This window comes from Nematostella vectensis, chromosome 14 (genome assembly GCF_932526225.1).
Source record: "Nematostella vectensis chromosome 14, jaNemVect1.1, whole genome shotgun sequence".
Classification (NCBI taxonomy): Eukaryota; Metazoa; Cnidaria; class Anthozoa; order Actiniaria; family Edwardsiidae; genus Nematostella; species Nematostella vectensis.
The window spans coordinates 865,108-891,282 of record NC_064047.1 but is presented as its reverse complement, the minus strand read 5'-3'; the positions used below and the strand labels follow the sequence as shown (position 1 = coordinate 891,282).

General features: G+C 41.5%; 2 protein-coding genes across 2 annotated transcripts; both read right to left on the bottom strand.

The window, feature by feature from the left end:
- Positions 1 to 497: 497 nt before the first annotated feature.
- Positions 498 to 21,876, bottom strand: LOC5512832 (transient receptor potential cation channel subfamily A member 1). Its single transcript, XM_032382321.2, has 14 exons — positions 21,333 to 21,876; positions 19,743 to 20,083; positions 17,993 to 18,266; positions 17,263 to 17,470; positions 17,035 to 17,154; positions 16,313 to 16,509; positions 15,529 to 15,873; positions 14,493 to 14,702; positions 13,852 to 14,081; positions 5,690 to 5,920; positions 3,200 to 3,405; positions 2,534 to 2,737; positions 1,296 to 1,471; positions 498 to 932 (listed from the first exon to the last, which is right to left on the bottom strand). The coding sequence occupies exons 1-14, from the start codon at positions 21,728 to 21,730 to the stop codon at positions 620 to 622; spliced, it is 3,453 nt and encodes a 1,150-aa protein (XP_032238212.2). The 5' UTR covers positions 21,731 to 21,876; the 3' UTR covers positions 498 to 619.
- A 379-nt stretch (positions 21,877 to 22,255) lies between these two features.
- On the bottom strand, positions 22,256 to 25,307 carry LOC5512833 (iodotyrosine deiodinase-like). The gene is made up of 3 exons (XM_001633119.3): positions 24,888 to 25,307; positions 23,678 to 23,994; positions 22,256 to 23,235 (listed from the first exon to the last, which is right to left on the bottom strand). Exons 1-3 carry the CDS (start codon positions 25,252 to 25,254, stop codon positions 23,053 to 23,055), a joined length of 867 nt encoding a protein of 288 aa, XP_001633169.3. The 5' UTR covers positions 25,255 to 25,307; the 3' UTR covers positions 22,256 to 23,052.
- Between the last annotated feature and the right edge of the window lie 868 nt (positions 25,308 to 26,175).

Below are 26,175 nucleotides of genomic sequence, written 5' to 3'. Positions count from 1 at the left end.
AGGTCTTACAGTGTCACGCGCGCTACCGTGGCCACCAAAACAAAGTGTTATAGTGCGACGGGCGCTACCGTGGCCACCAATACAAAGTGTTACAGTGCGACGGGCGCTACCGTGGCCACCAATACAAAGTGTTATAGTGCGACGGGCGCTACCGTGGCCACCAATACAAAGTGTTACAGTGCGACGGGCGCTACCGTGGCCACCAATACAAAGTGTTACAGTGCGACGGGCGCTACCGTGGCCACCAGTACAAAGTGTTACAGTGTGACGCGCGCTACCGTGGCCACCAATACAAAGTGTTACAGTGCGACGCGCGCTACCATGGCCACCAGTACAAAGTGTTACAGTGTGACGCGCGCTACCGTGGCCACCAATACAAAGTGTTACAGTGCGACGCGCGCTACCGTCGCTAAGTGTATGCTCATTGTAAAGCCGAAAAACGGCCTGTATGACGTGATGTTTCCGTTCATAAATATAATTCAATACAAAGCAAAAAATTATTGTTAACAAGTTTATCACACAATAAAAAAAAATCACGTTGCCTACAATTATCTTGAAAAAGGTTTCGAAACCTTTTCCGAGAAACGGTGAAAACTATCTCGAAAACTCCTCGGAATGGTTATGTAGTTGACCCTTTTTCGTTTGGCGGGAAAACTGTCTCACCACTATTTTCATCAGACTCTACACTTCCGCTGGAGTCAAGTACTTTACGATGCAATGGCATGTTAGGAACGCCTGTTAGTTTCTGAAGCTGATCGCAAATTGAATTGAGCAGAACTGTTTGTTGATTAATCGTAGACTGCAGCTCTTTGATACGCATGCGCTGCTGTTTAAGTACCATAGTGGCGTCATCTTTCAAGGGGTCCCCCGCTGACATGTGTGGCGAAGGCTCTGGTGGGGACTTTAATTCGATACCATAAGCTCGTATTGCACTATAAAATAACATATATGATAACTATAAGCGGTCTAAATAATATAATCAATGTGTGTAAGTTATGTGTCTAATTTTCTCACGTGATTGCTCTGCGTGTAAAGTCTACCCACGTGATCAATCTGTGTTTGTGTTGCATCTTCATGTAATCAATCTGGTTTATCTACTCGCATAATCAAGCCTTATATCTAGTCTATCACGTGACCAAATCGAATTCGTGACTAGTCATGTGACAAGAAGTGGGCGTGTCTTCTACGAAATCACGTGACCAAGCCCCGACCGGCCCACGTGATTCATAAATTGTGTGTCTAAATTTTTTTGTGCGACAATATGTTCAAATCTATTATAACTATATTCTACTCACGTGATCCAGTCGTATTTTTGGTTAGGTCGAATTTCTAGCGTTGGTTTCTGCAGTGCTTTCAAGAATCTCTTCGGTAAGCGTTCGTCAAGGTTCGCCACATATTCGACTTCCATCGCTAGCTGACGTAAGTTCGCGGTTTGACGAATCGCATCTATATCTCCGACTGCAAGACCAATCTGAAATCGAAAGATTGACAGGTTGGAGTTTTTTAGCCTTCTCACATCGTTTGCAGCTTTCATCAAATTACTGATTCAAGTATTTATTAGGATGTTCAGCTTTCAGATTTATTGTAAAACAAGAAAGCTACGAGATGCCTGAAACTCCAACCAGACACTTTCGCGCTTATATTACACATAGCCCCATTTCATTTGGAAAGGACAATAGACAAGGAACTCGACAGTTAACAACGAGAAGAATGTAAAAAAGAAACTTCAGTCTTTAGTCTGCACCCTTACAACAATTAGACGAGGAAGGACACGTCTAAGCCAGTTGTCTTTTAAAGATAATTGAATCACATTTGTACCTTAAAGCGCCAGCATCGCCAACGAGAACGTAGGTACTTTATTTATGATTCCCTGAAGTGTCGTCGCTGTCGTTAGTAGTACCCATAACGGCCGTGACACTTCAGGGAATCATATCACATAAAGCACCTACCAACAAGACCTGCCAATACGCTGGCCCTGTAATGCTGGCGTTGTTTGAACAGCCGGATTTAGAGGTGCTTTGAATTATTTCGCTAACATTTCCTTTGTTTTGTGGTGAACCGAGCGTAAAGCCCAGTGCAAACTGCGCCAGCACCTGCCAGCATTGCTGGCGAAATTTCGCTTGACTGACTCTAGGACAAAGGGAATAGGGAATTGACTTTCTTGAGTTTGAGAATTGAGTTTTCCTTTGTCTTGTGGTCAGTCAATCAACAATTCGACGCCCACAATGCAGGCGGATGTTAGTGCTGTTAACAAAGGCCAATCGAGCCGCCATTTTATGCTCCTGCTCAATGGCGAGTCACACAAAGCATCCATTTCCGTCGGCTAATTAAAGAAAGGCACTGAGAAACTTCCAATCAAATACCTTTGATAAAGTCTTAGATTTTGAAGTTTCTTGCAAATAAATCGCTGTATTTTCAATTATAAACAATGACAAAGGAGAAGTTGATCGACATTCTTTAACATGGGTTTTAATGGCTACACAGATAAGTATTTTGCCTCTTGTAAAAACCCGAAAATGGAGCAGATTCTTACCAGTAAATTAACCAGAAGAATAACAATAAGTATTACAAATAGCACCATGATGAACACTGTAAAACTCGGAACCGGCACGAGTGGAGCGCCGGACACAGGATTGTGCTCTCCAAGGGAGTCCACGATAGTCGTCTGATAGTCCATCCCGTTAACCATCATCATGAACGTCTTAAGAAACGACCACTTGAACGACTTGAAGGCATCCTATGGGCATGAAATTATTTGTTTGTTATTTACTAAAAATGCTCGTTTTAGGGCCGAGATGACCCACCCCAAACAGCACTGAAAATTTAATTTGTTAACTAGATCACCTAATTTGGAATCACATTTCATATGACTGCTTCAAGTTCAAGTTAGTTCACACGTTACATGTCGCCTGTATTGCAGCGCCGACATTGCTGCGCGCGCCAAATCTTGCAGCAGCGACCAAGGAATGTTTCTCGGATAATTGAAAAACATTTTCGTGTCGCGCTCTTCAATTTGTCGCGCGCTACATGATTTTCCCGGTGGCTAAACTAGGAATGATTCAGGAGACATGACTCACGCTACAAGTCGCCTAGTTTAGCCAGGCCTTTAGGGTTCGAGTTACTAACTTCCGAGGGTTTTAAGTTAATGGATTTCGAGATACCCAGAGTCCAAATTTACCACTTTATGACATTTACATACCTGTTCTTTTAGAAGACAGTAAAACGCGAGCGCGAAGGCGAGGATGAACAAAATGAAGACCATTAGGACTTTGATAAGGGACTTGAGTACCTCTATGTACATGCTGATGTACAGGCCGAATACATGGACACGGCGGAGGAATAAGATAGCATTCGTGAAACATAGCAGCATCGCTGTCGATCCTAACGGCCACAAGAAACCAGTCCCTGGAAATCGTATGAGAGATTAAGAACTGAACGAAGAACACGAGGAAGAAATCAACTATGATGGTGGCTTTATTCACTCAATATCGACGATCATGGCTTGTAACGTTTCGTCTATGCACGTGCACCCTGTGTCTTCCGTCACAACTGTTTTTTTGAATTTTTCCTACTCTACATCCAGGGGCGGATACAGGGGGGGGGGGGGTGGATTGGGTGGATATCCACCCCCCTTTTTGAATAAAAAAATGAAAAGTCACAAGAAAATAAATATCTAAGGGACGGGAGGTACTGTCCATGTGCCTTTGCCTGCTTGACTTTGCTGTCGCGACAAATCCAATACAGCATAATGTAGTTGGATCTATGTGACCTACCAAGAACCACTGGACCACTTATCCACCCCCCATTTTGAAATTCTGGATCCGCCCCTGACATCTGTCACAGCTTCAGATCGATCACAACCAAACTGCATCAAAGCGGATCTTCTTCTTAGCTACTGTCACCGAAAAAACATCGATAAACACAAAGCCAGAAATTGAATAAAGTGCTAATTGTTTTTAAAAGCTTAAAAGCTTTGCGATGTTGTTGATTTAGTGCGTATGTGGCATGTATCTCTTGTCTGCTGTAGCTGCTGTAGCTGCGAGATGGCTTTCGTCACCAAAAACCTGTCGCGACTCGGAAACAAAAAACACAAGGTTCACGTGTGACTGAAAACGAGTGAAAAGTCTGCTCAATATAACTGTTTTTATCCAATAATGGTAGTCGTATATTCAGTTATATAATGACTATAATGATGGCGATTAGTATGATCGACTGTCAAAATGAAGTTAGTAGTGATGATGATGATTACGATTTTAGTAATGGTAGTAATAGGGATAAGAACCGAGCAATTTCAACTGTCTTAATCTATAGATACCATGTAAATATGAACATAAACTACATAATGTAGATAAGCAAATAGGTAACGCTACTCATAAGGTTTTAAGTTTTATTTTCATAGCAGATGAAGAGCCTTTTATAAGTGGTATACACTGGTAATAAACCATCATCATTATTATTATTATTATTATTATTATTATTATTATTATTATTATTATTATTATTATTATTATTATTATTATTATTATTATTATTATTATTATTATTATTATTATTATTATTATTATTCTTGTTGTTTTTGTTTTTGTTGTTGTTGTTGTTGTTATTGGGGGGAGGTGTGCAGTCATAGGAATCATATAGAAAAAGCATAGTATTTGAAGATTCCTTAATTATAGGTTATTTCACGGTTGGTGATCGCGTACGATTTTTATTCACGAGCGCAGCGAGTGAGTTTGTTTTACACAACTCGTGAAAAAATCGAAAAAGCTCACCAACCGTGAAATAACTTATTTATTATATACATACCGAGATTTCAAATGAGCGAAAAGAACTTTCAGATATAAAACATATCTTTATTTATTTTCTTTTGAAGGAAAGCAACGCGTGGTCGGTAAGGAAGCCGAGTGAATAAACGAGTGAATAAAAACTGTACAAACCACTTTCCATGCTGTATTTTGTATATTATATACTTATACCTACACATACTGAGAAATTTATAATAAGCTTTTTACATAACATTTTTTTTAGAATTGGCTGCAGAGGCTCCGAGGTTTGTGCCGTTCGACGGTTCAGTTGAAGACAGACAGAAACTTACATTGAAATGATTCCGTCTCGCTAAAGTCACGCACGAGACTGATGTTAGATAGCGTTTTAACAGCCTTACATCTCGCTCGGTTTTTCCCTTTGTATTCTTGTTTCTAGGACTTTCTACATAATCCTCTACAGTGTCATTAAGAGTAGCAAATCTATTGTCTTCTTTGTATTTTCGTTTTCCTGTCCGTCTATAAATTCTATTGACGAATCTAGGCTCTGAAAACGAGTAGTCGACTGATTTGAAGCCATCTTACTAAAGAAAAAAGGAAGGGCGAGCGAACTGAGACACATCAAGGAGTTTCTCGAGCGAGTCGTCGAGCAAACGAAACGATTCTGCTCACAAGTGAAAATAATGATATAGCCAATCAGAACGCCGATACGGCGTTTTTCACTAGTGGAAAAAATCGTACGACCAATCAGCTGGCTTCTCCAGCGCGAAGAGACTAGTTTTATCACAATGGTTTTTGGCGCGTAAATCTCGGTATGTATATAATAATAAGACATAACCCACTTTTTGGCCGCCAAGGGGGAGGGGTGCGCGCGCACCCTGTCACAGCAGTAACCCCCCCTGTGTACGCGCCTGGCGATGAACACAAACCTTTGTATACATTTCCTCCGTAAACGAAGGGAAATATAAACATATATGACGTCAGGTACCCAGCCCATTCGAGGTAGTTCGTAACAGACGTGAAATATGACCAACGCAGCAAATACATCTGGTATATTTCCTTAATCACATGCAGCGAGACGAACAAGAGAACGATATACGGGAACACCAGATTGTAGTTATTTTGACGAGGACGGTCGAACAATTTGGCGTCTTCCTCATCTGCAACAAAAAAAAAAGCGTTTTCAAGATCATGGAGACCCTGTTGAATTTGTGCGCGAAAGCTAGGCTTTGCTATATTTGTGTTTGTTTACAGACTTTTGGATTTGTTTTAACGAAATTACAATTTGTCAAGCCCTTTAGATAGTATGTCTAGCCTCAAACTCTAACCACTTTGATTTAGTGGACCATAACGTTCTAATAGCAGAAATGAGTCACCTAGGTGTCCATGAATGTATCATTCGATGGGTGTCGTCATTTGTATCCAACAGGAGTCAGTATGTTAAGATAAGGGATTCACGCTCCCATGTAATATCACCTAAGGGAGGAATCCCACAGGGCACCAGGCTAGCTCCGTTACTATTTGCAATATTGGTGAATAGGTTAGCGCGCGACTGGCAGTATCGCATCAAGTATGTAGATGACGCTACAGTTTTTGAAATTGTTCCAAGAAATTCTCCTAGCTACCTTCCGTTTGTTGCGAATGACATAAATAGCTATGCCCTTGCACGCAATATGCGCCTTAATGCCAAGAAATGCAAAGAAATGGCCATGTGCTTCCTTACTTATAATTCTACTGAGCTTGCTCCTATGCTCATAAATGGTTGTGTTATTGAGCGCGTGGATTGCTATAAGTTGCTTGGTGTCCACATCACCAGTGACTTCTCGTGGAATACTCACTGTGATGCTATCGTGAAGAAGGCCACCAAGCGTTTGTATGCAATCCGTGCGCTCAAAAAAAGCGGTCTATCATCAAACGACCTTATTCAAGTATACTGTAGCACAATGAGACCTGTGCTTGAATATGCCTCGCCTGTCTGGTCGGCATTGCCAGAGTACTTGGTAGAGTTAGTGGAATCGGTCCAAAAAAAAGTGCTGCGCATAGTGTTTCCAAACCTCTCTTACCATGAGGCATTATCACACGCTAAATTGGAAACACTATGCCAGCGTAGAGAAACGGCATGCATCGCTCTCGTGGCAAAGGCCAAACGCGGAGGCCCCCTTAAACGCTTAATTCCTATTCCTGTAGCAACGCACCATGGGTATGGTCTACGGTCCGGTACGGCGTCTGTTGTCCCCATCTGCGGCCGTACGAATAGGCTCAACAATTTCTGTACTTATCGTTATCAACAAGTTATGTAAATGTAAGGATGTATTATATATATACTGGCTGCCCTGTAATTCAGCTTTCGCTGCAATAGGGTTAATAAACACATTATTATTATTATTATTAAAACAAGCGGAAGTTTTAGTAGCGAATCTAGGGGCCGCGGGCCGCGTAGAGAAAATACTGTATAGAATTTCCCCCTTCGATGCATGCCCCCACCGATTTTTTTTGCCTATAATTGGTGCGAAGGAAAGGAGAGGCTTGAAGTTCCTGGAAGGGCATGTGTGACCGTCACCTGTCTTGTTACTGCTGTGTGACCATTACCTGTCTTGTTACTGCTGTGTGACCATTACCTGTCTTGTTACTGCTGTGTGACCATTACCTGTCTTGTTACTGTTGTGTGACCATTACCTGTCTTGTTACTGTTGTGTGACCATTACCTGTCTTGTTACTGTTGTGTGACCATTACCTGTCTTGTTACTACTGTGTGACCATTACCTGTCTTGTTACTGCTGTGTGACCATTACCTGTCTTGTTACTACTGTGTGACCATTACCTGTCTTGTTACTGTTGTGTGACCATTACCTGTCTTGTTACTGTTGTGTGACCATTACCTGTCTTGTTACTGTTGTGTGACCATTACCTGTCTTGTTACTGTAGTGTGGACATTACCTGTCTTGTTACTACTGTGTGACCATTACCTGTCTTGTTACTACTGTGTGACCATTACCTGTCTTGTTACTGTTGTGTGATCATCACCTGTCTTGTTACTGTTGTGTGACCATTACCTGTCTTGTTACTGCTGTGTGACCATTACCTGTCTTGTTACTGCTGTGTGACCATTACCTGTCTTGTTTCTACTGTGTGACCATTACCTGTCTTGTTACTGCTGTGACCATTACCTGTCTTGTTACTGTTGTGTGACCATTACCTGTCTTGTTACTGCTGTGTGACCATTACCTGTCTTGTTACTGCTGTGTGACCATTACCTGTCTTGTTACTGCTGTGTGACCATTACCTGTCTTGTTACTGCTGTGTGACCATTACCTGTCTTGTTACTACTGTGTAACCATTACCTGTCTTGTTACTGCTGTGTGACCATTACCTGTCTTGTTACTGCTGTGTGACCATTACCTGTCTTGTTACTACTGTGTGACCATTACCTGTCTTGTTACTGTTGTGTGACCATTACCTGTCTTGTTACTACTGTGTGACCATTACCTGTCTTGTTACTGTTGTGTGGCCATTTCCTGTCTTGTTACTGCTGTGACTATTACCTGTCTTGTTACTGTTGTGTGGCCATTTCCTGTCTTGTTACTGCTGTGACTATTACCTGTCTTGTTACTGTTGTGTGACAATCACCTGTCTTGTTACTACTGTGTGACCAATACCTGTCTTGTTACTGTTGTGTGACCATTTCCTGTCTTGTTACTGTTGTGTGGCCATTTCCTGTCTTGTTACTGCTGTGACTATTACCTGTCTTGTTACTGTTGTGTGGCAATCACCTGTCTTGTTACTGCTGTGTGACCATTACCTGTCTTGTTACTGTTGTGTGACCATTACCTGACTTGTTACTGCTGTGTGACCATTTCCTGTCTTGTTACTGCTGTGACTATTACTTGTCTTGTTACTGTTGTGTGACCATTACCTGTCTTGTTACTACTGTGTGACCATTACCTGTCTTGTTACTGTTGTGTGACCATTACCTGTCTTGTTACTGCTGTGACCATTACCTGTCTTGTTACTGTTGTGTGACCATTACCTGTCTTGTTACTGCTGTGTGACCATTACCTGTCTTGTTACTGCTGTGACCATTACCTGTCTTGTTACTGTTGTGTGACCATTACCTGTCTTGTTACTGCTGTGTGACCATTACCTGTCTTGTTACTGTTGTGTGACCATTACCTGTCTTGTTACTGCTGTGTGACCATTACCTGTCTTGTTACTGCTGTGACCATTACCTGTCTTGTTACTGCTGTGACCATTACCTGTCTTGTTTCTACTGTGTGACCATTACCTGTCTTGTTACTACTGTGTGACCATTACCTGTCTTGTTACTGCTGTGTGACCATTACCTGTCTTGTTACTGCTGTGTGACCATTACCTGTCTTGTTTCTGCTGTGTGACCATTACCTGTCTTGTTACTGCTGTGTGACCATTACCTGTCTTGTTACTACTGTGTGACCATTACCTGTCTTGTTACTACTGTGTGACCATCACCTGACTTGTTACTGCTGTGTGACCATCACCTGTCTTGTTACTGTAGTGTGGACATTGCCTGTCTTGTTACTGTTGTGTGACCATTACCTGTCTTGTTTCTACTGTGTGACCATTACCTGTCTTGTTACTGCTGTGACTATTACCTGTCTTGTTACTGTTGTGTGACAATCACCTGTCTTGTTACTGCTGTGTGACCATCACCTGTCATGTTACTGTTGTGTGACCATTACCTGTCTTGTTACTGCTGTGTGACCATTACCTGTCTTGTTACTACTGTGTGACCATTACCTGTCTTGTTACTACTGTGTGACCATTACCTGTCTTGTTACTGTTGTGTGACCATTACCTGTCTTGTTAATAGTGTGTGACCATTACCTGTCTTGTTACTGCTGTGTGACCATTACCTGTCTTGTTACTGCTGTGTGACCATTACCTGTCTTGTTACTGTTGTGTGACCATTACCTGTCTTGTTTCTACTGTGTGACCATTACCTGTCTTGTTACTACTGTGTGACCATTACCTGTCTTGTTACTACTGTGTGACCATTACCTGTCTTGTTACTACTGTGTGACCATTACCTGTCTTGTTACTACTGTGACTATTACCTGTCTTGTTACTGCTGTGTGGCCATTACCTGTCTTGTTACTGCTGTGTGACCATTACCTGTCTTGTTACTACTGTGTGACCATTACCTGTCTTGTTACTACTGTGTGACCATTACCTGTCTTGTTACTACTGTGTGACCATTACCTGTCTTGTTACTGCTGTGTGGCCATTACCTGTCTTGTTACTGCTGTGTGACCGTTACCTGTCTTGTTACTACTGTGTGACCATTACCTGACTTGTTACTGCTGTGTGACCATTACCTGTCTTGTTACTGCTGTGTGACCATTTCCTGTCTTGTTACTGCTGTGTGACCATTACCTGACTTGTTACTGCTGTGTGACCATTTCCTGTCTTGTTACTGCTGTGACTATTACCTGTCTTGTTACTGCTGTGTGACCATTACCTGTCTTGTTACTGTTGTGTGACCATTACCTGTCTTGTTACTACTGTGTGACCATTACCTGACTTGTTACTGCTGTGTGACCATTACCTGTCTTGTTACTGTTGTGTGGCCATTTCCTGTCTTGTTACTGCTGTGACTATTACCTGTCTTGTTACTGTTGTGTGACAATCACCTGTCTTGTTACTACTGTGTGACCAATACCTGTCTTGTTACTGTTGTGTGACCATTTCCTGTCTTGTTACTGTTGTGTGGCCATTTCCTGTCTTGTTACTGCTGTGACTATTACCTGTCTTGTTACTGTTGTGTGGCAATCACCTGTCTTGTTACTGCTGTGTGACCATTACCTGTCTTGTTACTGTTGTGTGACCATTACCTGACTTGTTACTGCTGTGTGACCATTTCCTGTCTTGTTACTGCTGTGACTATTACTTGTCTTGTTACTGTTGTGTGACCATTACCTGTCTTGTTACTACTGTGTGACCATTACCTGTCTTGTTACTGTTGTGTGACCATTACCTGTCTTGTTACTGCTGTGACCATTACCTGTCTTGTTACTGTTGTGTGACCATTACCTGTCTTGTTACTGCTGTGTGACCATTACCTGTCTTGTTACTGCTGTGACCATTACCTGTCTTGTTACTGTTGTGTGACCATTACCTGTCTTGTTACTGCTGTGTGACCATTACCTGTCTTGTTACTGTTGTGTGACCATTACCTGTCTTGTTACTGCTGTGTGACCATTACCTGTCTTGTTACTGCTGTGACCATTACCTGTCTTGTTACTGCTGTGACCATTACCTGTCTTGTTTCTACTGTGTGACCATTACCTGTCTTGTTACTACTGTGTGACCATTACCTGTCTTGTTACTGCTGTGTGACCATTACCTGTCTTGTTACTGCTGTGTGACCATTACCTGTCTTGTTTCTGCTGTGTGACCATTACCTGTCTTGTTACTGCTGTGTGACCATTACCTGTCTTGTTACTACTGTGTGACCATTACCTGTCTTGTTACTACTGTGTGACCATCACCTGACTTGTTACTGCTGTGTGACCATCACCTGTCTTGTTACTGTAGTGTGGACATTACCTGTCTTGTTACTGTTGTGTGACCATTACCTGTCTTGTTTCTACTGTGTGACCATTACCTGTCTTGTTACTGCTGTGACTATTACCTGTCATGTTACTGTTGTGTGACAATCACCTGTCTTGTTACTGCTGTGTGACCATCACCTGTCATGTTACTGTTGTGTGACCATTACCTGTCTTGTTACTGCTGTGTGACCATTACCTGTCTTGTTACTACTGTGTGACCATTACCTGTCTTGTTAATACTGTGTGACCATTACCTGTCTTGTTACTGTTGTGTGACCATTACCTGTCTTGTTAATAGTGTGTGACCATTACCTGTCTTGTTACTGCTGTGTGACCATTACCTGTCTTGTTACTGCTGTGTGACCATTACCTGTCTTGTTACTGTTGTGTGACCATTACCTGTCTTGTTTCTACTGTGTGACCATTACCTGTCTTGTTACTACTGTGTGACCATTACCTGTCTTGTTACTACTGTGTGACCATTACCTGTCTTGTTACTACTGTGTGACCATTACCTGTCTTGTTACTACTGTGACTATTACCTGTCTTGTTACTGCTGTGTGGCCATTACCTGTCTTGTTACTGCTGTGTGACCATTACCTGTCTTGTTACTACTGTGTGACCATTACCTGTCTTGTTACTACTGTGTGACCATTACCTGTCTTGTTACTACTGTGTGACCATTACCTGTCTTGTTACTGCTGTGTGGCCATTACCTGTCTTGTTACTGCTGTGTGACCGTTACCTGTCTTGTTACTACTGTGTGACCATTACCTGACTTGTTACTGCTGTGTGACCATTACCTGTCTTGTTACTGCTGTGTGACCATTTCCTGTCTTGTTACTGCTGTGTGACCATTACCTGTCTTGTTACTACTGTGTGACCGTTACCTGTCTTGTTACTACTGTGTGACCATTACCTGACTTGTTACTGCTGTGTGACCATTACCTGTCTTGTTACTGCTGTGTGACCATTTCCTGTCTTGTTACTGCTGTGACTATTACCTGTCTTGTTACTGCTGTGTGACCATTACCTGTCTTGTTACTGTTGTGTGACCATTACCTGTCTTGTTTCTACTGTGTGACCATTACCTGTCTTGTTACTACTGTGTGACCATTACCTGTCTTGTTACTACTGTGTGACCATTACCTGTCTTGTTACTACTGTGTGACCATTACCTGTCTTGTTACTACTGTGACTATTACCTGTCTTGTTACTGCTGTGTGGCCATTACCTGTCTTGTTACTGCTGTGTGACCATTACCTGTCTTGTTACTACTGTGTGACCATTACCTGTCTTGTTACTACTGTGTGACCATTACCTGTCTTGTTACTACTGTGTGACCATTACCTGTCTTGTTACTGCTGTGTGGCCATTACCTGTCTTGTTACTGCTGTGTGACCGTTACCTGTCTTGTTACTACTGTGTGACCATTACCTGACTTGTTACTGCTGTGTGACCATTACCTGTCTTGTTACTGCTGTGTGACCATTTCCTGTCTTGTTACTGCTGTGTGACCATTACCTGTCTTGTTACTACTGTGTGACCGTTACCTGTCTTGTTACTACTGTGTGACCATTACCTGACTTGTTACTGCTGTGTGACCATTACCTGTCTTGTTACTGCTGTGTGACCATTTCCTGTCTTGTTACTGCTGTGACTATTACCTGTCTTGTTACTGCTGTGTGACCATTACCTGTCTTGTTACTGTAGTGTGGCCATTACCTGTCTTGTTACTGTAGTGTGACCATTACCTGTCTTGTTACTGCTGTGTGACCATTTCCTGTCTTGTTACTGTTGTGTGACCGTTACCTGTCTTGTTACTACTGTGTGACCATTACCTGTCTTGTTACTGCTGTGACTATTACCTGTCTTGTTACTGTTGTGTGACCATTACCTGACTTGTTACTGCTGTGTGGCCATTACCTGTCTTCTTACTGTAGTGTGACCATTACCTGTCTTGTTACTGTAGTGTGGCCATTACCTGTCTTGTTACTGTTGTGTGACCATTACCTGTCTTGTTACTGTTGTGTGACCATTACCTGTCTTGTTTCTACTGTGTGACCATTACCTGTCTTGTTACTGCTGTGTGACCATTTCCTGTCTTGTTACTACTGTGTGACCATTACCTGTCTTGTTACTGTAGTGTGACCATTACCTGTCTTGTTACTGCTGTGTGACCATTACCTGTCTTGTTACTACTGTGTGACCATTACCTGTCTTGTTACTGCTGTGTGACCATTACCTGTCTTGTTTCTACTGTGTGACAATCACCTGTCTTGTTACTGCTGTGTGACTATTACCTGTCTTGTTTCTACTGTGTGACCATTACCTGTCTTGTTACTGTTGTGTGACCATTACCTGTCTTGTTACTACTGTGTGACCATTACCTGTCTTGTTACTGTTGTGTGACCATTACCTGTCTTGTTACTGTAGTGTGGCCATTTCCTGTCTTGTTACTACTGTGACTATTACCTGTCTTGTTTCTACTGTGTGACCATTACCTGTCTTGTTACTGCCAGGGGGAAAAAGCGACTGTCCTGTTCTCGTGTTAATCACGAACAGAGTGAACATGATGAGATACACTGCGAAGGTCGAGAAGTTAAACCAGTATAGAGGCCTTCCAAGGCTGTTCAACTTGAGACGTATGAGGGCTTGGGTTAGGTCGTGAGTCAGCAGTTTTTCGGAGTTTGCGGCCACCATGACAGATGGGGCAAAAAATCGCGGAGGACTTCTGAAAAAATAACAATAATAATAATAATAATAATAAAGACTATGAAGACGATGATGGTGACGATGATGGTGACGATGATGATGACGATGATAGCACTAATAGAGGTAGCAGTAATAGCCATGATAACAGTAGCTTTATTTAAGGAGGCCCTCAAATGAGATCGGTTATTTCCAAAACCACCAATTGCAAGACTGTGTTTTATTTATTGTAGATGAAAAGAAATCGAGGTAAATGAACAGATCTCACAGGAGTGACTCACTCTTTATGTGACGTGACACTCTCTCATGTAACGCAACTCATTTTTGTGACTTTTTAATATGGTGTCATTAATTCTCGCATGTGACGTCACAATTTGTGATGTAACGTCACCCACTCTTTCTTGCGGCGTCACTCATTGACGTCATCACTCACCCCTTATTGTTGATATCTTGTTCCTCTTCAAGAGAGGTGTCCAGTAACCGTAAGTCAAACTTCACAGCGTAGTCATGGTGATGGCGTGGCAAAGACGAACACGTGATACAGCGGTCCATCACGTGTTCGGCTACTTCTGGCATCGTCTCAATTATTTTCTGCATTGGGATTACGTCATCGGAAGGGCGTGGCCTCAAAATATCGAACCAGCTGTCAAGAGTACCAGAATTCTCCATGTTTATAAAACCGTAAAGGAAATATTTGAAGGGCGTATATTAGAATCAGAAAGACTACTACAGCCTCTTTCAGCCGCCATTTTGTCATCCTAGCAAAGTACCAAGTATGAAAAAGCTTTTAGTTCTACTTGGTTATTTCGAGATTTAAGTTCTACTTGTAAATAAATAAGTCTTCGGAGAAGAAGAGGCGTGAAGTTTTACTTGTACACTGGAACCTGGATTTTACGATATGCTACGGGGGAAAGAAGATGTATCGTGGAATAGAGGTGTCGTTGCAAAGAGGTAATCAATTTTACGATGTTAAGAAAATTCGATTTTAAGAAAATTCATTGAAAATATCGTTGTAGCGAGGTCGGGTTAATTATCAACTTTTACAAAATAAAAAACTGTAACTGTAATCTATTAAAGACTGTACAGTTTCTCTCTGCAAGACCGTAATCTGTATTGAACAAGACCTGTCACGTCAAAAAATAGATTAACTGAAGTTTCGGTGTGTGGTGTCTTGAGTTTTTCTTATACATTTCACTGTATTTCCGCCGAGCTATAAAAATTACACAGTAAAACCGAGGTTATCGTAAAATCCAGTATCGCAAAACTCAGGTTCCACTGTAAATGAATAAGCCTCGGGGAAGGAAAATGTTTCGTTTAGTGATAAGTTGTCCTTCAGAGCGTTTGTGTAGTTTAACGACACACCCTTTATAAAGTTATATTTTATTCAAGTCTTACACAAAAGCAAGCTTTTATTCCTTAGTTTTTCAGAAAGCTTCTTTGTTTCGCGTATAATTCATGCCTTTAAATACCTTTCACTCTTGAGGATCTCCATGACAACAGTTGCATTAGCATTCTCTATGGCGATGTCCAGGGCCGTCATGCCTTTCGCGTTTCGTGCAGTGACGTCAGCCTTGTGCTGAATCAGGACTTGTACCACACGATCCCGTCCCCTCCCCGCTGCGGTCATAAGTGGCGTATTCCCGCGCCAGTCCTCCGCTTCCAGGGAGTAACTGAAACCGATATTGGTTGCGCGCATTAAAGTCTCAACAGTTCTCACGTGACCTGCGCCTGCGGCATGGTGGAGAGGTGTCCAGCGGCTGCTGTCTTTAGTGCTAACATCTGCTCCGGCTCCGACTAAGAACTTGCAGAGTTTCCTGGGGAAAATTAAAACATTAAAAATGTATTGAACTACTTTTACTAAGGCCTAACGAAAACGGTACAAACACAAGTGAAAAAATATTCTGTTTGTAAAATTGTGGCTAGTAGTTAAGAGTGTAAAAGAAAAATCAAAGACGCGCAAATGTTTCCGTGAGGAAATATTTTTATTCCATATTTAGATGGGTTCCAAAATACCAATTAAAACAGGCAAGGGAATATGACCACATAAGAAGAAAACCAATAGAAGGCGCGTAGATCATGAAAAAAATATGCACAAGGTACAAAACTTCCTTATACTGCGAAGGCCTAAGCCGAGAAATTAGCTGACTTAATGAGATAAAATAATCCTAGGTGCTCCAAATATTTAGGGATTCAAATTTACATCTTCTACAGTAAAAGATGCCATTCAGCACTATATAAGCAAGTCTTACTCACCGATGACCTTTAGCTGCCGCCAAATGAAGGGGTGTAGAACCGCTGTCATCTGCAACATTGATGTCTGCGGGCGCATCATTGATGAGAGTTGAAAAGCATGATTCGTTACCATGCTCCGCGGCCATATGCAGTGGAGTGCGGCCGAACACGTCTCTGGGACCAAGATGAGCACCGTGCGCAAGAAGAAGCTTGATCATCTGACAAGGAACACGTGACTTCATGTAAGCAAAGAACGTATGTCGTCACGTGAGCAAGAAACGCATGACTTCACGTGAGCAAGGAACGCATGACGTCAAGTGAGCAAGGAACGCATGACGTCACGTGAGCAAGGAACGCATGACGTCACTTGAGCAAGAAACGCATGACGTCACGTGAGCAAGGAACGCATGACGTCAAGTGAGCAAGGAACGCATGACTTCATGTAAGCAAGGAACGCACGACGTCACGTGAGCAAGAAACGCACGACGTCACGTGAGCAAGGAACGCATGACTTCACGTGAGCAAGGAACGCATGACTTCATGTAAGCAAGGAACGCACGACGTCACGTGAGCAAAAAACAGAGGACGTCACGTGGGCCAAGGAACACAACTTCACTGGAGCAAGAAACGGATGACGTCACGTGAGCAAGGAACGCATGACTTCATGTAAGCAAGAAACTGAGGACGTCACGTGAGCAAGAAAAGGATGATGTCACGTGAGCGAGGAACGCGTGGTGTCTCACCTCTAGTTGTGCGTTTGAGGCGGCGTGATGCAACGGAACGCGAAGGTCTCTATCGCCTGCGTTGATAAGGTCAGCGTCACACTTGTCACATAGCATGCGCGCTGTGTCCAGATGCTTGTTCTTCAAGAGAAATAACCCAAATTACATTCCGATTAAATCCCTACGAGGTGAAGAGTTTATGGATTATCTTTTTTTCACATGCGCATGTTATCATGACCGCTGTCTCACCTGAACCGCAACATGCAAACAGCTCTTGAGGGCTTCGGTTCGAATTCCAACGTCAGCCCCAGACTCCAGAAGTAAGCTCGCAGCCTCGGTCCTACCGCTCCGTGTGGCAAGGAGGAGTGGGGTCGAGCTTGTCTCATCGCGGGGATCGATGGGAGATCCATTCTCAAGAAGGAACTTGATGACGTCACAATGCCCCAAGTGCGCCGCCCTTCAACACAACGGCAAGAGCACGTGACATCTCACACATACATCATATCCGAATACTCCAAGGGATGTTGTTCTATTGATCTCTGGTTTCGCTTTTCCGGTGTTTCTCGTTATGCGCCAAGTCGTGGCCGCCATCTCTCTCCTCCTCCCCAGCTCGCAAAACAAGATGGCGTCCACGATTCGGCGCAAAGCGAAAAACACAACCTCGTCCCAGGGTCTTCTGGGTAATTTTCAATATGGCGTAGTCAGCTAGACGCAATAATGAAAATTACCTAAAAGACCCTGGGGACGAGGTTGAAAAAAGCCGGGTAGATAGTTAATTTCAAATCATTTTTCTTCTGATATTGAATGTAAACAATTACAAAGGAATGACTGACAAGTACCCTGGAAACCAGAGTTTCCGAGAGTTTGAGAATTACGACAAACCATTTGAGCCCCCGCCCCATAGCATGCTGGGAAAGCATGAAACCCAGGCTAGCTGACAAGGGCTCTGTACAGTTTTCAAAACACAATATGAGCTTACAAGTGAAGTGGAACCCTCTGCGCAGCATTCCGCAAAGTGACGTCAGCACCACGTGACACAAGAAGCTTGGCCACTTCCACGTGACCTGCTATTGAAGCCACGTGCAAGGCAGTATTCAAACCCCAGGCGTGCCTCGCGTCAAGCTCGGCACCATGCTTCAAGCACACCTCGACTGTGGTCACGTGACCCGCTAGACAAGCGACATGCAGTGGAGTGATCTCCTCTGAGTCTTGTGAGTTGATCAGCTCCCCGAGCCTTTTGGTCTGCGGTATTGCTAAATAATCACAACAAATAGGAACAAGTATTATTCTACTAGGCCGGGATTGTGGGTTTGGAGAAGGGGCAGCGTTTAGATTAAACAGCGGCCGGGAAAGAAAAGGGGGAATTGGACGTCTTAAATTTAGGCCTAGATTCAATGGCGTGGAAGAGTCGCATTATCGTACCGCTTTAGAAAAGTTCGACAGATAATGCGACATTAGCGCGCCGTTTATTGCGCTTGAAATTGTATTCATGAGAAGCTCGACCCCTCGTTTACTGCGGAATTGCTTTATGGTCGAACCTCAACCGGACCAGAAGGGTGAGACCAAATGGCACGCCATTTAATCTACGGCCCGTGTCGATTGATTTTGATTTCGTTTTTATTTTGGAGCATATATAAGGGAACTCATAATCTTAATGAAAATACGAGTATCATTTTTTTATCGACATGGATAATTCGCGATCCGTTATTCTTTTATCGACATGGATAATTCGTGATCCGTTATTCTTTTACCGACATGGATAATTCGTGATCCGTTATTCTTTTATCGACATGGATAATTCGTGATCCGTTATTCTTTTATCGACATGGATAATTCGTGATCCGTTATTCTTTTATCGACATGGATAATTCGTGATCCGTTATTCTTTTACCGGCATGGATAATTCGTGATCCGTTATTCTTTTATCGACATGGATAATTCGTGATCCGTTATTCTTTTATCGACATGGGTAATCCGTGATCCGTTATTCTTTTATCGACATGGATAATTCGTGATCCTTTATTCTTTTACCGACATGGATAATTCGTGATCCGTTATTCTTTTATCGACATGGATAATTCGTGATCCGTTATTCTTTTACCGACATGGATAATTCGTGATCCGTTATTCTTTTATCGACATGGATAATTCGTGATCCGTTATTCTTTTACCGACATGGATAATTCGTGATCCGTTATTCTTTTACCGTCATGGATAATTCGTGATCCGTTATTCTTTTATCGACATGGATAATTCGTGATCCGTTATTCTTTTATCGACATGGATAATTCGTGATCCGTTATTCTTTTATCGACATGGATAATTCGTGATCCGTTATTCGTGATCCGTTGTTCTTTTATCGACATGGATAATACGTGATCCGTTATTCGTGATCCGTTATTCTTTTATCGACATGGATAATTCGTGATCCGTTATTCGTGATCCGTTATTCTTTTATCGACATGGATAATTCGTGATCTGTTATTCTTTTATCGACATGGATAATTAGTGATCCGGTATTCGTGATCCGTTATTCTTTTATCGACATGGATAATTCGTGATCCGTTATCCGTGATCAGTTATTCTTTTATCGATATGGATAATTCGTGATCCGTTATTCGTGATCCGTTACTCGTGATCCGTTATTTTAAGGGAGGGCTCGGGCGTCCTGAGTCAAAACCATCCCTCCCCCCTCCCCTTAGGGTATTTAATAACGGACACTAGCTCACCGTATTTCATAATCATGTCGACCACCTGATGGTGACCGCTGGCCGCAGCGAGATGCAGTGGGCTCCTCCCTTCTGCAGACTTGAGCCAGATGTCAGCCTCATGGGCTAAAAATAGCTCACACATTTGCGCGTTGCCGCTGACACAAGCCAGATGGAACGGGCTCAGTCCGCCATGGCAGACTGTATTTACACTAGCCCTAGGGTCGCTAAGCAGTAGCTCCGCGAGGGACTGGGAACCATGACGAGCAACTAGATGAAGTGGGGTGGTCCCGTTGTTGCATTGGACTGAAGGGTCAGCCCCATGATGCATCAGGGCCTTAGCAGCTTTCAGACTGTTGTATCTGAAAGAAAGCGTGACCTTTTATCTAGAAACAAATTTCCCTCTTGTTTTCGAAATTCTACGATTTCTGTTATTTGGTAAATCAGAATATAAAAGCATAGGGGGATCAGTATGAGAAGTTTGTTTATTTTCACAGTACTTAGCCCTGTCGCGTCTAACAGCTAAGTGAATTATTAGAAACAAACAGAAAAACAAAGCTAACGTGAACGGTTGTCCGATAGCCGTCGTGTGTTTATGGAAGTAGTCGGTAGATCCGTATGCTGAACTCCAAAAATGTTCTTGACGACTCAAGCCAAGCCAAGTGCAAGTCGTGGCCTGTGGAAACGCGGATTCTATTGACCACAGTATATTGTGGAAGCAGGGGTGATAGTGTGTTAGCGCGTCCTCCTCTCACCGCTGTGGCCCAGGTTCGAATCCTGGCTCAAACTGGGGACATTTTTCGGGTTCCTGCCTTAGTGCGAATTTGTGTCACAAGTGAGTTGAAGTTATTCTCCCGTGTTTCCAGTCTTCTCGGATAAGGACACAAAACCGGGGGTGCTGCACTACACAAACCTGAACCGAAGGGACGTAAAAGAACCACTGGGGACGCAATAAACCCTCTGGCAGTGACCACCCCCAGTTACAATGCTTACTAACTGAGGGCCATATGTTAGAAAACTGTATATTCGGTTAAATATGTTACCCTCGATAAACAAAGGTTACAAATTGTACATTAGGGCTTTTCATTGGGAGTCTTATACTGTTTTTGAAATAGGCGCGGTTGTTTAATGGAGGAGGGGGTTTTCTGTTGAAGTTGGCCAAACTTGATTCAAGTATAGTCCCCCTAGCAGCCCTAGACTCGTCACAAAGGGTGCAAACAATTAGCATAACTATACAAATCTCTGTTTATAATGTCACGTTCTATTCATGTAATGCCGTTATACTTGAATTGTTCCAACAGTTGTATGCTTTTTCAAAATAATAATCAGCAAGTCATTGTGTGTCGACTCTTGTCTATCTTTTATATATATATAACAATTTCTTGAATCACTGGGTTGAATTTCTTTATAAGCATCACTGACAAGACAATCACTGCACAGGACCAAAAACACTACTTGTCTGTCTTTGCGTGCATTTCCTTTGTTGCCTGGAAGGTTGGAAGGTTCTTATCACATAGCAGCCGCATTATTATTTTTTATGGGGTTTAGGCAGTGACATTTGAATAGCTACCAGAACAGCTGTATGGCTTCCCTTACAGTTGAATGGCTTACCTGACTGCGATATGTAAGGGGCTGAGTTCGTCTTCTCCGCCAGGGGAACCAACACAAACACCAGCATTCAACAATAACTCCACAGCTTCTGCCTGGTCGGCCATGACAGCGTGGTGAATAGGCTCAAACCCTTCTACATCTTTATCAACAAGGCTATCAAGACTATCACTGAAATCCTTGAGCACGTCAAGCATCCCTTCTCTCGCCGCTTGGTGAGGCCCACACTTATCGGCACTCGAGCCGAAGGTTCGCATTCGAACATACTCTGGCCTTTTTGACGAGCGTTTTCTTAGCGCAGGATTTCGTATTCTGATTAAGGGGCTTCCCTCTGTCTCACTAGCTCTTATAAGATGTTCTCGAGCTTCGTTTATCGCAGTGTATTTTCCGTTAACCGCCATATGGACCTGCCACTTTAGAGCCCTTGCTCGAGCTTGTACGGCTTGTTTTTGGCGGTAGCTACCGTGACAGCCTACTTAGTGATTGTCACGCATGACAGTCACGCTGGGACCGCGTGGCCAATACATAGTGGCCAAAAAAAGTCACTTTTAAATAGAATTGCCCTTATTTATGGCAAAAATTATCGCGGCACGACCCACCAGAATCCAAATCCTTGTCTTGTATGGGATTAGCTAGTACCATTTATTTTCGCGGGATTTAATTTCTCCGCACATTTTGAAATCGCGGAGAATTTTTTTTTTCTCGAAACTTGAGCCTTTATTTTACATAAAAATATCCATCGTAGTTACACAGAAGGATCCGGTGCAGATGATACCGAAAGTCTAGTAAGGCGAATCTTACAGATTAGCATCTAAAGTTTATAGATGATGTTTGAACACCTTGTGGTAAATATTGTTTTACAGAACTCTTGAAAACACAAATGTACGGTATTCCCATATCTATTAAATTGTCTAATGAAATGAGCCTTTTTGCTATAAAAAACTATAAAAACATTAATATTTTATTTCAAATAATTTCTAAAACGTACAGATACGAAAAAAGTTCCCTTATAATGAATTTATACCTTTTGAATTTTTCTTTTGTGATATGTTGATATTTCAGGCCGAGGTTTTGCTACAAGAATCCTATTACTATAGAGTTCTTGAACGTTTTAGGACAATTTTAATATGAGTTTAAACTCGTCAAGTATGTTTTGGTAAACAAAACTAGTGTAAAGTTCTATTGAGTGTCATTTCACAATACACTTGAGTAGTTCTATACCTAATAATTATAATATGAACACATGAGTACAGAGGTGGACTAAAACAAGGAGGTGACATTCCAGAGGGTTGGGGAAGGGGGGCCTTTATATGAAACATATGATGGGATTTAAACATAGGGGGAGGGAGGGAATAATCTGTCATTGCTCCCGAAGGTTCTCCCATGTGATCTTGTGGGATCCTGGCCAGCAATCTCTAGAGACACAGGGATCCCACCACATGATTTATCTGAGGCAGTATGATGATGATAATGATGATGATAAATAATGATGATGATGATAATGATGATGATGACGATAATAATGATGATGATGATGATAATGACTTTGATGATGATAGTGTTTATGAAAGTGAAGATGATTATGATGATGATGATTACAAAAGTATCCTATCAAACAACCTGATTACTACAAACAATATTTGTACTGTATATGGCTATATAATTATTGACATTTTTTAAATCATTTTATGGTAAATAGCTAAATGTTCTTTTTTCCTGTAAATTACTTGAGTACCATTATCTCTTCCAGGGGTTTCCTGGTCAAATTAGGGACCTCAGCATCCTTTGCTGGGTATCCAACAGGTAGCAGCATGATCAGTTTCTCATTCTGAGGCCTGTTCAGCAGCACGCGTAGTCTTGGACCAGCATTCATAGGGGTACTGGTAACAGTCACCAGTCCAGCATTCTGTTAAAATCAAAAGAATAAATATATATATATATATATATATATATATATATATATATATATATATATATATATATATATATATATAAAGCAATAGAATGTGCTCCTGCTAATAGTTATGTTATAAATAATGTACCTATGTTAGATGCACCAGACGCCATCCAGGGGAGTTAAAATGATTTATACATGTAACCTTTTGTAACACTACTTAGTAGAGGTCAAACGGCACATTCTTGTTAAAAAAGAAACACATCCACTCAGGAAATGGGGTGGGGAGCTACCCCTTGCCCCTCTCGTCCACCGCCCCTCCATAAATTCTAAGCAACTGAAAACAATCGTCTGTCTCTTATCTGTCTGATTGTTTGTTGCTCAATGACTTAACATGGTTCTTTTACCTGAAAAGGCAAGAAATTTAAGACCATTGTGCAGCATCCATGCTTACCTGAATCGCAGCCAGCAACAGACCACATGAAATGCACACACTGATTTCATTGTAGTAGTGCACCTTCTTATCCCCGTCGGGCTTTATACCATACACCTGCTTAAAGATCAATATCAAATAGGGTGCAGTTTCTATGTATGGCTTGGACCAGGTTGTCTTCAAAATACTCAGGTCTTGCACCCATTTCTCACCCATGCGTCGGGCATAGTTTAACTGTTCTTCTTCTTCAACTACTTCCTTGATTTGTTTCTTCAAGTCAGGGTCTCGGATGACGACATAAGTCCATGGTTCCGTGTGCGCTCCACTAGGGGAGGTGCCTAAATAATTTGAATAAAAAGAGATGGACTTGTCATACTCATCATTACCATAATAATAATACTTAATTTTTATAGCACCATTATTTCCATAGCTGTCAACTCTCCCGGATTAATCGGGAGTCTCAAGATTTTGAACCTTTTTTCAAGCCTTATTTTTTTTTAAATATCCATACATTTACTGTATTCTCCTGGGACTTCTGATACATTCACTGTATTTTCTCAAGATTTTTCCTAAAGTGAGGTTGACAGGTATTCATTTCCTAAAGCTCAATTGAGCTTAACAGTTTTAAATCAAAAGTTTTAGAGAAAGATAAAAATGATGATAGTTTACAATTTAATTAAAATGATAAAAATTCAAAAATTTATTGTAGCAAAGTTAAACAAGTTAAGTAGTAGTATAACTGTATAACTTTAATATTCGAGCATGATCGATTATTTTGGAGGGCTGAGGAGAAGGGGGAACTCATTTCACAGTGTCTCATGGGTATCAAATATAAATGGATAAAAAGGGTTGTTAAACTAAAGCATAACTATAATTCTATCATGTATAATAAATGCTAGGGTGGAGGGTCTCGCAGTATTAAAAAAATACTCCGATTTTTGAGGTTCCATACCTCCCACCCCCCCCTCCCCCACTTTCCTCGTGATGTTGGCACGCGCATGATGTAAACGTTGATGAGATGAAAATAAAAAGTAGATCGAGAAATTCAATTTTAATTTGTAGAACCGACAACTTTTTAAAGGAAATATTTATGTTATTTCCGATAATGAATCCCAATGCGTCGAAGAAATAAAGAGCAGATTCAATTGCTTATGCATCGCCTAGCGTGACGAGTCCAGAACGGCTGTGAGGGAGACTACTTCAATTGCTTTCATCTAAATTTACCACTCACCAGCAACGCGAACAATATTCTCGATAACTTCCAAAGGAACCGGTTCTGAGCTAATTTTACGAACTGTTCTCCTTTTTTTCATCGACTTATAAAACTCAGCACTCTTCTTTTTCATCTCTTCTTCGGTTGGAATCTCGTCAAAGTACGGATACGGAATATGATTGACCTCCTCTTCCCCTGTGACGCGAATACCAAGCGGGTCCCTCGGTAAATCGTGTTCATCCGAGTCTTTCATCGGATCAACATCCACAGTGTAAGCCTCTTTAGACTTGAAAAGAGCCTTAAACACTTCCATTGTAATGATACCGAGGACTGCAGCTAACAATAAAGGCCAGCATTTCTCGATAAGAGGGGCAGAAAACTCCATCTTGCTTGTTTTTTTTTTTGTGTGTGTGTGGGAGGTGGACTGGGTAGAGACAGGAAGCGAAGTCATTATCGGGAATCAAAGGATATTTTTCCCTGGAGGGGGTTCCCATGTCGACCTTGCATCACCCATAAATGTAATAACAACCATAAATGTAATAACGCCCATAAATGTAATAACACCCATAAATGTTATAACACCCATAAATGTAATAACACCCATAAATGTAATAACACCCATAAATGTAATAACACCCATAAATGTAATAACACCCATAAATGTAATAACGCCCATAAATGTAATAACGCCCATAAATGTAATAACACCCATAAATGTAATAACACCCATAAATGTAATAACACCCATAAATGTAATAACAACCATAAATGTAATAACAACCATAAATGTAATTACACGTCACCCATAAATGTAATTACACGTCACCCATAAATGTAATAACACCCATAAATGTAATAACAACCATAAATGTAATAACAACCATAAATGTAATAACACCCATAAATGTTATAACACCCATAAATGTAATAACACCCATAAATGTAATAACACCCATAAATGTAATAACACCCATAAATGTTATAACACCCATAAATGTAATAACACTCATAAATGTAATAACACCCATAAATGTAATAACACCCATAAATGTAATAACACCCATAAATGTTATAACACCCATAAATGTAATAACACCCATAAATGTTATAACACCCATAAATGTAATAACACCCATAAATGTAATAACAACCATAAATGTAATAACACCCATAAATGTAATAACAGTCATAAATGTTACAACAACCATAAATGTAATAACAGTCATAAATGTAATAACACCCATAAATGTAATAACACCCATAAATGTTACAACAACCATAAATGTAATAACAGTCATAAATGTAA

Bases quoted from the DNA above. Each gene is read 5' to 3' on its own strand.
- LOC5512832 (XM_032382321.2), bottom strand. From the start codon at position 21,730: ATGGCGGTTAACGGAAAATACACTGCGATAAACGAAGCTCGAGAACAT. The intron at 16,510-17,034 runs GTGAGACACCAC...GTTCCTTGTCAG, and splicing joins CCTCAAACGCACAACTAGAG to ATGATCAAGCTTCTTCTTGC. The intron at 5,921-13,851 runs GTAATGGTCACA...TTTTTGTTGCAG, and splicing joins CCCTGGCAGTAACAAGACAG to ATGAGGAAGACGCCAAATTG.
- LOC5512833 (XM_001633119.3), bottom strand. From the start codon at position 25,254: ATGGAGTTTTCTGCCCCTCTTATCGAGAAATGCTGGCCTTTATTGTTA. The intron at 23,995-24,887 runs GTGAGTGGTAAA...CAAATTATTTAG, and splicing joins GAATATTGTTCGCGTTGCTG to GCACCTCCCCTAGTGGAGCG. The intron at 23,236-23,677 runs GTAAGCATGGAT...TGATTTTAACAG, and splicing joins TGTTGCTGGCTGCGATTCAG to AATGCTGGACTGGTGACTGT.